Source organism: Silene latifolia, chromosome 10, assembly GCF_048544455.1.
Source record: "Silene latifolia isolate original U9 population chromosome 10, ASM4854445v1, whole genome shotgun sequence".
NCBI classification, from domain to species: domain Eukaryota; kingdom Viridiplantae; phylum Streptophyta; class Magnoliopsida; order Caryophyllales; family Caryophyllaceae; genus Silene; species Silene latifolia.
The window spans coordinates 147,267,873-147,283,201 of NC_133535.1; the positions used below are offsets into that span (position 1 = coordinate 147,267,873).

At 37.7% G+C, this 15,329-nt stretch overlaps 3 protein-coding genes across 3 annotated transcripts; 2 read left to right on the top strand and 1 right to left on the bottom strand.

Moving 5' to 3' along the window:
• Positions 1 to 273: 273 nt before the first annotated feature.
• On the top strand, positions 274 to 1,824 carry LOC141608454 (disease resistance protein At4g27190-like). Its single transcript, XM_074427807.1, has one exon. It carries the CDS (start codon positions 274 to 276, stop codon positions 1,822 to 1,824), a length of 1,551 nt encoding a protein of 516 aa, XP_074283908.1.
• A 270-nt stretch (positions 1,825 to 2,094) lies between these two features.
• LOC141606257 (uncharacterized) lies at positions 2,095 to 5,876 on the bottom strand. The gene is made up of 8 exons (XM_074425313.1): positions 5,712 to 5,876; positions 4,771 to 4,853; positions 4,125 to 4,198; positions 3,945 to 4,039; positions 3,605 to 3,713; positions 2,877 to 2,890; positions 2,569 to 2,670; positions 2,095 to 2,474 (listed from the first exon to the last, which is right to left on the bottom strand). The coding sequence occupies exons 1-8, from the start codon at positions 5,778 to 5,780 to the stop codon at positions 2,325 to 2,327; spliced, it is 696 nt and encodes a 231-aa protein (XP_074281414.1). The 5' UTR covers positions 5,781 to 5,876; the 3' UTR covers positions 2,095 to 2,324.
• Positions 5,877 to 9,530: 3,654 nt separating this feature from the next.
• On the top strand, positions 9,531 to 14,037 carry LOC141606258 (signal recognition particle 14 kDa protein-like). Its single transcript, XM_074425314.1, has 3 exons — positions 9,531 to 9,733; positions 9,850 to 9,959; positions 13,627 to 14,037. The coding sequence occupies exons 1-3, from the start codon at positions 9,637 to 9,639 to the stop codon at positions 13,795 to 13,797; spliced, it is 378 nt and encodes a 125-aa protein (XP_074281415.1). The 5' UTR covers positions 9,531 to 9,636; the 3' UTR covers positions 13,798 to 14,037.
• The last annotated feature ends 1,292 nt before the right edge of the window (positions 14,038 to 15,329 follow it).

Consider the following 15,329-nt stretch of genomic DNA (forward strand, 5'->3'; position numbering starts at 1 on the left):
GAAACGTGGGGGTAATACAGTGTCACATTGTATTGCAAGGATGACTGAGTTTGAGGGATGTGAGTTAATCCTTGTAAATGACTTTCCGCAAGTTGTGATTACGCTTGCGGAAATTGATTTAATATAATATCGGCCCTATGTTTCTTTCAAAAAAAAAATCAAATCTCCAACTTTTTCCCACATATTTCACTGTTTTTTCTGTTTATTCATCTGATCAAATCTCCAACCTTAGGGCACACACGTTAGAAAAACCGATAAAAAAAATACCGAAATATGTCGGACAATATGATTAGAGTTAATGCTCAATTAAGAAAAGTTCCTTCACCTGATGAATGGGAGAATGCTACTGAGATCTCTCTAATGGACAACCAATTCTCAACCCTTCCTAACAACCCGAATTGCCCGAATTTGGTATCGTTATTCCTTCAGAGAAACCCGAACTTAAGGGTAATACCTTCGTCGTTTTTCGATTCCATGTTAAATCTCACAAATCTCGATTTGTCGAAAACCAGAATAAGGACATTACCTAAGTCTTTATTTAAGCTTAAACGCCTTCAAGTACTGGTTATACGCGACTGTGAACACTTGATGACGCTTCCTTCGGAAATTGGACTACTTACGACTCTTGAAGTTCTCGATCTTCAAGGCACTGAACTGTTAAACTTGCCTGATACAGTTACTGAACTGTCAAAGTTAAAAAGCCTTAAAGTTTCATTTTTTGGACCCAGAAATCAAAGCAAGCGTAATAATCTTCCAAGAAAGTTGATGAAAGACGGATTAATTTCGAGTTTTCCTTTACTTGAAGAGCTTGGCTTGTTTCTACATCCTGATGATCGACGTTGGATAGTTAGTGCATCAGACATTACCAGAGAGGTGACTCGGCTGATGTTATTATCTGCCATCTATTTCCGCTTCCCTGAATTGGAAAATCTTGATTATTTTCTGCAAGGTAGCCGCGCTTGGAAAAATGATGTTGTTAAGAATTTCAATTTCATTGTCGGGACTGATATCAAGCGCGTTGTACCTCTTGTTACCAGAGACGTAGAATTACTGCACATTAGCTCTGAGCGGTGTTTGAGGTTTGTTAATGGTGAAACTATTCCTCGAGGAGTAGTGGAGGTACTCAAACGAGCTAATTCGTTTTACTTGGAACATCACATTGGCATGTGTTATTTATCAAAATTCGGAATTGATAACATGGATGAATTGAGACTTTGCATACTGAGCGATTGTCCCAAGGCTCGAGCAATCATACATCACGCAGATGACCGACAAGTTATCCTTCCATCTTTGGAATATTTGAGTCTCAACAGTTTATGGAACCTAAAGTCGATTGTCGTTGGTTCTGTTTGTGAAGGAAGCTTTGGTGCGCTAAGATGTCTGACAGTGCGCACATGTCGGAAATTGAGCTTTGTTTTTACTTGTTCCATGGTGAGAAATCTTGTGAACCTGGAGGAGTTGGTGATTATGGATTGTGAATCGTTGAAGTACATTGTTATTCAGGACGATATGATCAATGGATATGGTGACATTACAGCGGTAAATGTTGGTGAATTTGTTGTCTTGCCTTGCTTGAAAGTTGTAAAACTTCATTACTTGCCTAATTTAGTTGGAATCGGGATAAACGCATGGCCTAATGTCGAGTACATGAGTTTTTATAATTGTCCGAAGCTCAAGAAGGTCGATATGACAGCTGATGATGCCGTGAATGTCAAAGAAATAGCAGCAGAGAAGGCATGGTGGGAATCTGTGGAATGGAGTGAACCTGCATTACCCGAAAGACTGGACAGAGTTTTCACCCAGATCCAGCACGGTGATTTTTAGTTTAACATTTAACCGACATTGTTTCGCAAACTTATGTATCGCCTTCTTTTTATTTTGTTTCTTTTCGTTTCAATGTAGCACTCACCTCGTTATGCAGGAGCCTCGGAACCTTGAAATAACGTTCCTCATTCTTTATGATATCTTTTATGTTTACGCAACTAAAACTCAACCTGACTCATCTTTCCTCCTTAACTGTCGGTAACTGTGGAGTCTGCGGTAAGAACAAAATCTTTGTACTATTTACTCCGTCAGTTCAACAAAACTATCTGAATAAAAAGCACATGACTGGTATAGAACTTGCTGTTCTTTCGAAACTGTAAGAATAAAAAGCACATGACTGGTACAATAACAATAAAAAGCACTAACTTTCAACAATTGCTGTTCTTTCGAAACTGTAAGAATAGCATCACAGGACTGATCGACTGAATATACTGTCCAGTATGTCAGGCCTTAGTTCAGAAAATACTCTCTTTACTGGATGTTGTAAGAATTTAATATGTCTACGAGTTGGAGGTAGTGGTCTCATTTTCTTCGGTTTCAAGTTCTAGTTCGGCGTTGAAACCAAATGCAGTTCCAGGTGAGAACAATTGTTTTAGTTCATCTTCAGTCTGGGTTGTCTTTAATTTATTTTCCTTGACAGCAAGTTTTTCCTGGTATACGTACATAACAGACGAGAAATGAGTGAATTACCTTCTCCACGTAATCTGTCAAATGTATTGCCTAAATTCGGTTCAAGTGACTTACCTTCTCTATGTAATCTGTCACAGCCGAGGTAACTATTTCACGGATAACAAACTTCATCACCATATCTTTTCCAAGTATATTAAGCAGCAACTCCTTCGGAATCTGCACAAATTTTTGAATTAATATTCGTGTAGACCAAGACATCTCAAAGGCTCGGTTGGAATGAGGGTTATAATTATTAATAGAGAAATAAAGGCCAAAATAAAAGAAAACTGGAGACAAAAATGCCTAGACGCAAAAAAAGAAAAGAAACAGAATCGGAGATGCGCGCAGCAATTAAAGAGTAACTTTAGCAAAAAAATTGTTACCTTGGATGTTTTTCCTGGAATTTTCCACAGAAGTAAAAGGGGTTAATTGTCAGAATTCGTCATTGAGGTCAATAAATCTGCCAACTAACCTGACACACGTTTAACAACGAATTGTAGTAATAATGAAACATTTCCGAAAATAAACCCTTGTTCACAGAATCACAGATTTTGCGTCATGATAGACGCACATTGCACACTTGAATCACACTCAAGCGCAATGGACTGCATTCCCAATTTATGTCGAAGCAAGCTGCTTCTGTAAAACAGTAAAAAGAAAATTCTACGGTTTTTTCTTGTAATCACGTCTAATCTACTTCCAGCATCCTCTGATGCAAGGAGTCGCCAACACAACGGACGTACTTTCAAGCAAAGTTGAGAAAAAAGGGCTTTGTTGAGTGTTTTGCCATCTTTCATTTTATCAATGTATTGTAGCAAAAAAGGTAGGGAAAAGAAAGGAAGAGAAGTTCATCCAAAAGTTTTGTCCCTATTTAATGCCAGCCAGCTGAGAAGACAAGGGAAACAGGGAAAATCCATATTCCAGACGGCCGATACGGGGTATTAGTCGGGTTCAAGTGCAACCCTTGTTCACAGAATCACATATATTGCGCTGAAAAAAACTCAATAATTCTGGACCTGACTGTAACTACTAACAGAACATTATCAATTTCAAAATTTCCAATAATAATGAACACCTGAAATTTCAAAGTTGCATCAGATACATTGATTACCTCCTTTCTGGGCGCGAAACCCAGGAGTTGGTGGGGCTGAGCGAGCTAATTTTGACAATATCACATCAAAGACCTTTTGCGTTTCATCTGCGGGCAAGTCAACTCTTATCTTCAAGCAAGAGAATCAGACAGCAGTCAAAAGATCAGATACTCGGGTCTATAGAAGATGTTAATTCAATCTTGCAGTTAGTCAGTTACCCAAGTGTAAGTGGCAAAGTAGTAAAGCAGATTACTAATCCATTTATCGGGAAGAATAATAGTAAAGCAGATTACTAATCCGTCTATCAAATATCTACAATCCTGAAAATATTGTTTGAACTCGGATAATCGAAGGACTTACTTTAATCATGTTTGCATCTTGTGATTCAACCACTATATCCACCTTTTTAAGTTTTATCTGACTCTCAGCTTTATCTCCAACGGACGTCTTTAAGCCTACATCAGATAATACTGTTTTTGTAAGAAGCAAATTACAGTCATGCAAAGATGCATTCATAACACAGCCCAAACACAAGCTCACCTGAACCTGCTGCACAGATAGGCTTCAGAACACTTTTGTGGCCTCTTCCTCTTGGTTGGTTAAGATATAACAGGCTAAAAGTAATGTAACACATGCTGATTCAATAATACTACCATAAAAAAAAAACAATTAAATTTTTCGGCTCATACAGTTCATATGCCATCAATATGTGTTTTATGAAGAAATGAAGCCTAAGATGTGTAATGTGATTTCTTATACGGTCTGCAAGTAAAATTTATCAGACAAAGCTCTCCTAAAACTAAGAAATAATTACAGCTGTGGAATGTTATGAAATACTCCCTCTATGTCTGTTAAGGTGTAAGAGCCTCCAAAAATCTATGGGACCTCAACGAGGAGGGTATCCGCTGATGGTGCATATAGTGAGAAAACCATTGAAAGCAAAACTTAAGTTGATGGTTGAGCACTTGTGCCCAATAGCTAGTTTTTTTTTTCCATTTTATACACCCCTTCACGCGAACGTCCTTTGGGCTTAAAAGTCGACTAGTGAGATTAAGAGGCTCCCAATAATAGAATTTGAGACCCCGAAATCATAGAGGCATTGTACCATGTGAGAGTGTTAATTTCAATCAATGGTCTAGTTAATACATGTAACGAAAAACGAAATACGAACTCTGAAATAATTGACCTTTTTGTGAACTCTTGTTGAATCATCATACACATTGTCACGCTTTGCCTTCTATGAACGACATTGCAGAGTGCTGCAGTTGACTGTAAGACAAGGGAAAGAAGCTAATTTATCAGGTTAAACAACTCGTCGCAGCATTCATCTAGTTTAAGATTGAAGACTAACAAGAAAACATACTTTAAAACAAATTATTCATCCACTATATAAATCTGATTACAATTAATGAAGAAATCATATGGTACTAATTGTATTCATTCTAGTCATTGTATAACATATGCCCTCACTCCGTCCCAACAATTTGTTTACCTCTGATTAAAATATCTGATACAGAATAAAAAACGTAAACAAATGAATGGGAGGGAGTAACAAGCAACACCCGATAAGGCGATAAATTGAATAATTATTTTTCATGGGCGACAGTAATTCAGCAAATGACATTAAACCATCTTGTATTAATCAACATTATGAGCCTATGAAGGATTATCAAATTACAGTTACAGTAACTGTCAAAAACTAATGAATGAGGCGGAGTAACAAGCAATTCCAGTTACAGTTACAGTAAATGACAGAAAATCAGATGGTCCTAACTCCTAATTGTATTCATTCTAGTCATTGTAAATCATTTGTACCCGCTCCGTCCCAACAATTTGTTTACCTCTGATTAAAATAACCGTCACAAAGAATAAAAAAAAATGTAAACAAATGAATGGGACGGAGTAACAAGCAACACCGGATAAGGCGATAAATTGAGTAATTATCTTTCATGGGCAGCAGTAATTCAGCAATTGACATTAAACCCTTTAGCATTAAAGCCATTAATCAACATTATGAGCCAAATGAAGAGTAAAAAGATTGTATATTTGCATTACCCAGTTGCAGAAAATGAATATAAAAGAGAAATTGCAGAAGAAAATGAGGAATTAAAATGGGGAAGTTTATACCTTGGAATTGTGGAACTGATTGATGGATGCTGTAGTTGAGGAGAATGTTGAAGTCATGATATTTGCCATGTTATGTTGTGGCCTTGTGGATTTGAACTATGAATGGCTAACTTCTTTGTTCTACACTTCTACTGTTTTTGACTACCAAGATATGGTATATCCACAAATTCTTGTTTCACACGGGACCATTTTCGTCTTTCAAAAAAGATGGAATTTTGCGATCAAATTATAGTCAAATACAATCATAATAGTTCAGCTAGTTTTACAGCTTATAATAGCTTGTTTTCTAAAAATGATCACATTTAATTCCTCAAAAAAAAAAAAGTGATCACATTTAACAGTAAAATGTCTTAAAATCCCTTTTTTTTGGAAAAAAAACTAAAATGGCCTGTTCCTAACTGAAAAAAACCGAATGAGGTACAATGCACAAGGATCTACTCCATTTCTTAAACGAAATAGTGAGTCACGTTTTTCATGTTCCTAACAGAATTTTGTAACAATTTACAAGATTTAATTTTATGGCAAAAAGTCCTTTATTAACAAACGGAAAGAGAAAATATATATTTAAATCATTTGTAAGAGAAAAAATTGGAACTCTTTAATTCTAAAAAAAATAGAGAGGATTCTATTCCGTGAAAAATGAGCTAATTGAAAAAAAAATAGAGAGGATTTTATTCCGTGGGAAATGGGCTAATTAAAAAAGGTTATATAGCTTTGGAGGAGAGTGTAACATAGTTTGACAGGAGATACTTCTGATCAACATAAAAGAGAAAAAAAACTAAATAGAGAGTATTGAATTTTATCATAAAATTATCTTACATGATCATTTGTGTTTTATTATCTATAAACTGGCTCGCATAAGAGACCGAAAGACGAGAGATATTGGGAGAGTTAGGTGTGTGAAAGATATGGACGACAAGGTTCTGGTTCAGGATAACGAAATAAAGGTTAGATGGAGTTCTTACTTTGATAATTTATTCAATGGACACTAGGAACAAGGTTTTGGGGATGTAGAGGTAACACCAAGCATGGTTAATCGGGAATTTGTGCGTAGAATACAAAAGAGTGAAGTTAGAAAGGTGTTAAGGAAGATGGGGTCAAAGAAAGCAGAGGGACTGAATGGTATACCCATAGAAGTTTGGAGGTGCTTCGGGGAGAAAGGGATCGAATGGGTAACCATGCTCTTCAACAAGATTTGGAGGAGCAACAAGATGCCATCGGCTTGGAGGAGAAGCACTCTTGTCCCTTAGTACAAGAACAAAGGTGATGTTCAAGAGTGTTCCAATTATCGGGGAATTAAACTTATGAGTCATACGATGAAGTTATGGGATCGGGTAATCGAGCAAAGGCTTAGGAGATGTGTAGACATCTCGGAAAACCAATTTGGATTTATGCCCGGGAGATCGACTATGGATGCGATTTTTATCATGATACAGTTGATGGAATACCATCGGGACAAGAAGAAGGACTTACATATGGTTTTTATTGACTTGGAAAAGGCATATGATAGGGTACCAAGAGAAGTACTTTGGTGGGCTTTGGCGAGAAAGGGTGTGTCGCGAAAATATATTGACCTCATAAATGATATGTATGAGGGGGCTAGTGCAAGTGTTCGCACTAATGTTGGGAGAACGGAAGAATTTCCTATTACCATTGGGGTGCATCAAGGTTCCGCACTTAGTCCTTTTCTCTTTGCTATAGTTATGAATGAGTTGACAAGGGATATTCAGGACGACATCCCTTGGTGTATGATGTTTGCTGATGACATTGTGTTGATTGATGAGACAAAAGAGGGGGTGGAGAGAAAGTTGGAATTGTGGAGGCAGACTTTAGAGACTTGTGGGTTCAGGCTGAGCAGGAGTAAGACTGAGTATTTGAGGTGTCAGTTCACTAAGGTGGTGGGGTTGAGATCGACAGAGGCGGGGAGTATTATTTTCGATGAGAATGTTGTTGAGGGTTCGAATTTCTTCAGATATCTAGGATCTATTATTCAAAAAGATGGGGAGTTAGACGGAGATGTGGCTCACAGAATTAAAGCGGGATGGTTGAAATGGAAGAGTGCTTCAAGGTTTCTATGCGATAAAGATATGCCCCAAAGATTAAAGGGAAAATTTCATCGCACGACAATTAGGTCTGCCCTACTTTACGGCTCTGAGTGTTGGGCCGTGAAGTATTGTCACATTCAAAAGATGAGTGTGGCGGAAATGCGCATGTTGAGGTGGATGTGCGTACATACAAGGAAAGATCGGTTAAGGAATTAGGTGATTAGGGAAAAGGTAAAAGTGGCGCCAATAGAGGACAAGATGATGGAAAACCGACTAAGATGGTTTGGCCATGTGAGAAGGAGACTATGGATGCACCAGTTAGGAGGCTGGAGACTTGGAGAACAGAAAAGGTCCCTAGAGGGAGAGGAAGACCGAGACAGACATGGTTGAGAGTGATAGAGCATGATATGAGTGTTCTGGGGCTTGAGGAGAGTATGGTGAGTGAGAGGGCACAATGGAGGGAAATGATACATGTGAATTTTAGTATTTGATGTTTTTTTGACAGATTTAGTGTTTTTATTTAATTTAAAGAAATTAAATTATTTATTCTTCTCTCCTTTATTACACTTTTTTACCAACCACTTTCTTATAGATTTTACCTGGTTCATTCCGGATCCTTAACTCTATTTCGGTTTTCAAAAATCGTTTTAATGTTTTCTCTCGATTGAAATTTTAAGTTTTTATAAAAGAAAAACGGAATTCGATTTTTAAAACCCCTAAGTTTACCTTGACTTTCCATTACATTTTCGTTCTGCCTTTTTGTTTTTCATCTTCCCTTTTTTTATTCGCATTTTGAGGCGTGCGTTCACTCATGGACGGTTCGAAAGGATGATTCATGTCAGCCGACTCCAAATCATTTTGAGATTAAGGCTCTGATGTTGTTGTTGTTGTTATTGATCATTTGTGTTTTATCTTTTCTCCTACCTTTATGCATTAAAAGTTATAGATAAGCTTTATGATCGAGATACGAAATTTAGGGAGTTTGATCCTAAATGACCAATTTGCATCTCATATAATAAGATTTCAAAAATATATTGCAAAAGGACATTTTGTACATAAATACAAATAGTCGTGATACACCTACACTTGTTAGGCCTCTTTGACGAAGATAGCCGGAATAATGATATATTGATTGATATGTAGTGAATTAGATTAGGGACATGAGATATCTTACCAAAATAAAATAGAAATGTTTGATAATGTATTTAAATGGCACATTTAAAACCAATATGAAGAAAGATTCAGAAAAAAAAAAATACACTTTTCATTAAAGATTCAGATGTGAACTCTTTTTATCTGAGTTAATGAAATCATCTTGATTTTTTTTTCAATATATAGATTTTACCACCCGGGGATATGTCGAACAAACCCGTTCGACTCAAGGGTTAGTCTAGGCAGATGCAATTAACCCTGAATTGACTCGTTTTATGTGCGGGGCGGGATAGACTGGTCCAATTAATGCTAAAGCCTGGCTCGATCAGATTCCTTGAAGGGTCGGGTTGGACTAAATTCTTTTAGTGGTTTAGACGGGCAAACAGTCAAGAGTCGGGTAGGAAAGAGAAAAAGCCCTAAACCGGATCGGGTCCAGATACAAGTTAGGCAGGCTAGGGGAGAGCCGGAGAAGCGGCCGATGATGAGATCAACCCACTAGATTCGCCTCTTCTAATCTCAACGAAATAAAAACACACGTTAAAAAAACCGATAATTTTGTTTCTCAAACCCGTTTTCCCCCTTGAAAGATAACTTCATAACTCCCGTCTCCCCAATCCCCCCATATAAAACCCTTGACTCGAACAATAACCCAAAGAAGACTCCTTTCCATCAATTGATCTGCAAACTCGATCTTCCAGTCTTCCTCCATCAAATTCACCATCGCCGCCATGCCAGTGCTAAACACAGACGCGTTTCTGAATGAACTGACTACAATGTTTGAGAAAAGTACTGAAAAGGGTTCAGTTTGGGTTACTATGAAACGATGTAAATTACCCACTTAAACCCTTTTAATTCACTCAAAACTTTCAATTTTTGTATGAAATTATTGATCTTTTGTGTTATTTGAGTTGATTTATGGTGTGCGTTGTGTGTAATTGCAGCTTCTATGATGGCTAAGGTGCACCGTAACAAGTTGAAAACTGCGGATAAACCCATTGATTATCGCTGTTTGATTCGCGCTACTGATGCAAAGAAGACTATCTCTACTTCGGTATTGTTCTTGATTTTTTGTTTGTTTTTGTTGGGTTTGTTTGTGTGGGTTAATTTGTTGGTTATGCCGATTGAATTGCGGATTTCAGAATCGCGCCCTCCGTCCCAATCACTTGTTTACCCAATGGTTGATTTAGATGACAATTGTTGAATTGAGGGTTGAATGTTGATACTTGTGATCTGGGTTCGAAACCAAGCATTTTATCAGCATAAAAAGCTGCCCTTGTGGTTAATTTTACGACCAAAAAGAATAGTGATTGGTTTAAGGAGAAAAGTTGGGAATGATCGGAATGCAGCATGTTGTGGTTGCATTATTTAGCTTGTGTTTCTTTTAGAAGTGTGTTGGAATGACTTTTTGGTAATCCTTCGGTAGGGGTGGTTTAGACGACATGTAGGAGTTGAGGAAGATTAAGGTTTGATTAGCATGTAATGTTATTTTCAGTCATAAATTTGCAAATGTTTGCTATTTCGTCGAATGTTGATACTTATAATCTGGCCTTTGTATAATGACGCATGTGCTGATCCGCTGATGCACTAATACAGAAATTTATGGATCTTTATGGGGCCTATATAGAAATGTAGTTAATGTACATCCCTCAACATTGTTTTCTAACCAATACTTGGGCATTAATAACGAAATAATGGGCCGATGACGTTGGCAACATGCCATGTTAATATGTTATTCAATATCATATCTATGAGGTTCTCTGCCACAATGCTGCGTGAAAGTACATTAGTTCTTAGTTTATAACTATGATTCTGCGCTCTGAAGATCTATGATGTGCTTTTGTCCTCCATGGCTTTGTGATTACGGAGCCGTTGATCACTGAGTTGCATCCTTGTGTCACAGAAAAATAGGACAGGCTATAGGTGCTGATGGCTGAGTTGGCATTCTGCATCTTGTCTCTTTAAGGAAGTTGAGGGTGGCACACAGTTTAAAGCTTGAACTCCTTAGAGCCAATGAAATAATAAATCAACCATGATAATGGTCTCTTAATGAGTATATATTGGATACTAATTGGCTTTTCTATATGCTCCATGTTCTGCATTTGGGATTCACCTTATATTTCGTCGCATTGATTTTGTAGTTCTCTGCAATATTTTGCTATCACCTGTTATTCTTATACGGACTATTAAACATATGCACTCGATAATGTCAGTCAAAACATGAAGAGGGAAGTGAGGTAGAATAAAGTATGTATGAAACATGTTGTATTATTTTTGCAAAGACTGAATCTTCGTTCATCTCTTTGACTAAGGCTATGCTCTCTGTAAGTTAGAGTCCACCTTCATTGTACCAGTAGCGTCACCTGTGTGGTTGGACAATGCTAGATAGCTAAGGCTTTTTTTCGTGCTGGTATGATGGACTTTAAGAAAGCAAGTTTTGGACTATAGGACAGAAATGTGACATCAAAGATGAGATTAGGATGTACATACATATATTATGTTATCAGCATAAAAAGTTGAATTGGGGTTGATACCGGGGGCGGAACTAGCCTTAAATTACTAGGGCTATAGCCCTAGATAAATTTACAAATAGAATTTAGTGCACTAAAAAATCATAACCATAGTGTAGCGCAGTTGGTGTCGAGTTATTCTTCTAGCAAGGAGATGCTGGTTCGATTCCCCTTTTGATGCAATGTTTTTAGTTATCAGCATAAAAAGTTGAGTTGGGGTTGATACTCGTGATTTGGGTTCGAAACCAAGCAGTCTATCAGCATAAAAAGTTGGCCTTGTGGTTCATATTACGACACAATAGAATAAGTTATGTTAGTGATTGGTTTAAGAAGAAAAGTTGAGAATGATTGGAATGAACTGTGTTTGTGGCTTCATTATGTAGCTTGTGTTTGCTTTAGAAGCATATTGGGATAACATGTGTTAACCTTTGGTAGGGGTTCTTTAGATGACATTGTAGGAGTTGAGGAAGATTAGATTTGATGAACATTTAATGTTACTTTTAGTAAGTTTGCACATGTTTGCTAGTTCGTCGAATGGTGGTACTCATAACCTGGCCTGAGTATGAAATTTGTGAGCATCACATTGCGCTTGTGGCTGTGGCTCACTTTGTACAAAAAAAGAAACATATTAGGGATATGCGTGCCTTTTTGACACATGCACTAATACAGAAATTTATTGATCTTTATGGTGCCTATATAGAAATGTAGTTAATGTCCATGCCTCAACACTGGATTCCAACCAAATTCTGGCATAAAAATGAAATTATGAGCTGATGACATTGGTACGAAGTTCTCACCACAATGCTGCGAGAAAGTACGTTAGTTCTAAGTTTCTAACTATGATTCTGCACTCCCAAGATTTAGATGTGCTTTGTCCTCCATGGCTTTGTGACTATTATCTCTGAGTTGCGTCCTTGTGTCGTAGAAATATAGGACTGTCAATAGGTGCTGATGGTGAGTTGGCTTTCTGCATCTTGTCTCTTTAAAGAAGTTGGCGGTGACAGACTGTTTTTAAGTTTGAATTCTTTGGAGCCACTGAAATAATGAATAAGCCATTAATTGATAATGGTCAATTGACGGAGGGAGTATCTATTGGATCCTTTTAGGTTTTTCTTTTTGTTCCATGTTCTTTATTTGGGAATATTCTCATACATGTGTCACATTGACTCTGTAGTTTTCGACATTAAATATAACATATACACTCAATGATGTCAGTCAAAAGCTGAAGAGGGAATGAAGTAGAATGTAGTATGTATGAATCATGTTGTATTATTGAGTGCTTGTGGTTTTGCAAAGACTGAATCCCCTTTCATCTCTTTGGAATGAGGCTATGCTCTCGGTGGGTTAAAGTCCATCGTCCTTGTACCAGTAACGGCACCTATTGTGGGTGAAGGAGAATGGTTGATGGCTAAGGCTTTTGTTCGTACTGGTACGATGAACTTTAAGATTTGCAAGTTTTTGGACTATAGGGCACAAATGTGACATCTAAGATGAGTTTAGGACGTACAGAAATTATTATCATCTTTTACGGAATCTTTTTGCAATAGGCAGAGTACTTGTGTGATGAGTTATTACTACTGCTAGAGGTGTTATACTCCCTCTGTTCTAATCATTTGTTTACCTTTTATATTCTTTGTGAGGACTCTTTTAATCAGAGGTAATGGATTGGGATGGATAGCTTATTGGGTTATTTTGAAAAAAAGATGCTTAAATTGCTAACCATGTCAGTTGCATGACGCTAACTGCAATAGACTTCACACATATGTTTAGGTTGAGTATCACTATTGAGGAATGTAAATGTAGGAATGAACCGGTGTGAAAGCCGTTGTTTTACTTGTACATGGTTGTGTTTTGCATCTCTATTCACCAACATTCTTATACTAGTTGACAGCCTGCTCCCATTATTAGAAAAGGGGAGGTGTGGGGGCTGAAGCTGCAAAATTTAGGTTGGCGACGGTTTTAAGAATCTATTGGTTTTCAAGTTCATTTACTACGTGTTGGCTTTCTGTAAGAACTACTCCCGACTCCGTACAAAGTTTTGAAACTAACTGTTCTTAGTCATCCATTCCATGAACAGGGGGTGCTCATGTTTCACCGTGTTTCCATAATGCGTTGAGTGCCCAAGTTGCTTGGGCCCCGAGTGTTATGCATCAAACTTGTGAATAAGTAATTGTCTGATCTCTTCGTTGTCTGAATTTTATTATCTATTAGGTGGGTGCTAAAGAACACCAGCGTTTTCAAGCTTCTTATGCTACTATTCTCAAAGCGCATATGACTTCACTTAAGAAAAGGGAAAGAAAAGACAAGAGAAAGGCTGCCGAGATAGACAAGAAACCAGAGGGTTCCAAGAAAAAGGCGTCTTCTTCTACCAAGTCATCTTAGTTCTCAAAGCACATTCCTATAGCTAACCTTGTGCCTTCATCAATATTCTAGGGAGATGACTGCCGAATTTGTGTTCTTATTTTATACAGCTTAGAAGTTCAGAAAGAGTGGAAAATGTTAAATCGTTGCAGAATTTTACCTACCTATGTTGGCTATGAATTCTTATTTTGGTGAATATATGCAAAACCTTTAATGGATATGATCCGGTTCAGAGTTTTGAACTTGCAAGATGTTTTACGATGATTATTTATTACTGTACGGAAATTTCTCTGTTTTTTTGTTATCAAGGATGCTGTTGTGAGATGGTTGGCTAAGTAGTAGTCGGTTGATATAATTGTTGGTGTGTTTTAGTGTCACCGGGAAACAGTCCTAACTCCTATGGCCTGAAATCGCAAAATATGGTTACCGTTACACAAGTCCGTTCTGCCCTTGTGCCATAACGGGATCCCTTTGAAGGCTATTGCAGGAATCAATTCATACAGGAATTGATTTGGAAAAGATTGAGCAATGTTCAGAAATTCTGAATAGTCAATTTTGGCATATTGAATGAAGTTAGGCTGTATTTTTCTCCAGAATCCCACAAGAAACAAGTTCCTAACGCACAGGCCGCCAATGATTCTGACTAAATTTCTAGTATTTGCTTCTTTTTGTTTAGCTTATCATCTACAAAAACATCAAGTTACATCGGGTGTACCATGTCACAGTACACCTAAATCAACGAGATTGCCCCCTTTTCATTTCACGTAGATTTTGCTTTGTTATTAGTGAGTGGTAAGTAGTAACAATTCTAAAATTTTCATTAGTTTGGGACTTTGAGTGTAGTACGGTAATATGGTACACCCGATGTATCTACAAATTTTTGTATCGTCTAAGCCTGCTCATTAAGGTTGCTAGAGTATTCAGACTAGGGGTGTTAACGAGCCGAGCCGAGCCGAGCCGAGGCCCGAGCTTGGCCTTGCTCGGGTTGTGCTCAAGAATCAAAACTCGAGTCCGAGCTTACCCGTGCTTGAAAAAAATGTGCTCGTTATAAAGCTTGCGAGCTTTAACGCGAGCTTGAGCCCAAATCAAGCCTATATAAAACTGTTCAATTTTTTCTTTCGATATTTTCAATAACAAGGCTCTAAAGTTATGTGTAAAAATATTTGGCAAATGAGCGAGACATTTGATATGTGTGATACAAAAATATAATAAAATATTTTTATAAAATATGAGCAATATCTTATGTAGTCACACAAGTTCGAGCCGCTCGCGAGCTTTTCGAGTCGAGCCAGCCTTTGCTCGGCTTGACTCGTTAAGCTCTCGAGCCCGAGCCGAGCTTGCACGAGCAGGGGCGGACCCAGGGGGGGCCCGGGGGGGCAGGTGCAACCCAAGACATTTCGGAAATAAATATTTTTAAGTATCTAAGCAAGACAAAGAGTTGTCATGGCATAGTTGGTAGTACTGTGGACTATTATCTAGGGGATATGTGGTTCGATTCCCGCTAACAACACACAAGTTTGTGTTTTTTTTTGGGCCGTAGCCCATGTAATTTA

Excerpts from the sequence above, each read along its gene's own strand:
- LOC141608454 (XM_074427807.1), top strand. The coding sequence starts at position 274 with ATGTCGGACAATATGATTAGAGTTAATGCTCAATTAAGAAAAGTTCCT.
- LOC141606257 (XM_074425313.1), bottom strand. The coding sequence starts at position 5,780 with ATGGCAAATATCATGACTTCAACATTCTCCTCAACTACAGCATCCATC. Across the intron at positions 4,199-4,770 it reads CAACAAGAGTTCACAAAAAG|CCTGTTATATCTTAACCAAC; the intron begins GTCAATTATTTC and ends CATTACTTTTAG. Across the intron at positions 3,714-3,944 it reads AAGATGCAAACATGATTAAA|ATAAGAGTTGACTTGCCCGC; the intron begins GTAAGTCCTTCG and ends TCTTGCTTGAAG.
- LOC141606258 (XM_074425314.1), top strand. The coding sequence starts at position 9,637 with ATGCCAGTGCTAAACACAGACGCGTTTCTGAATGAACTGACTACAATG. Across the intron at positions 9,734-9,849 it reads TTGGGTTACTATGAAACGAT|CTTCTATGATGGCTAAGGTG; the intron begins GTAAATTACCCA and ends GTGTAATTGCAG. Across the intron at positions 9,960-13,626 it reads AGAAGACTATCTCTACTTCG|GTGGGTGCTAAAGAACACCA; the intron begins GTATTGTTCTTG and ends ATTATCTATTAG.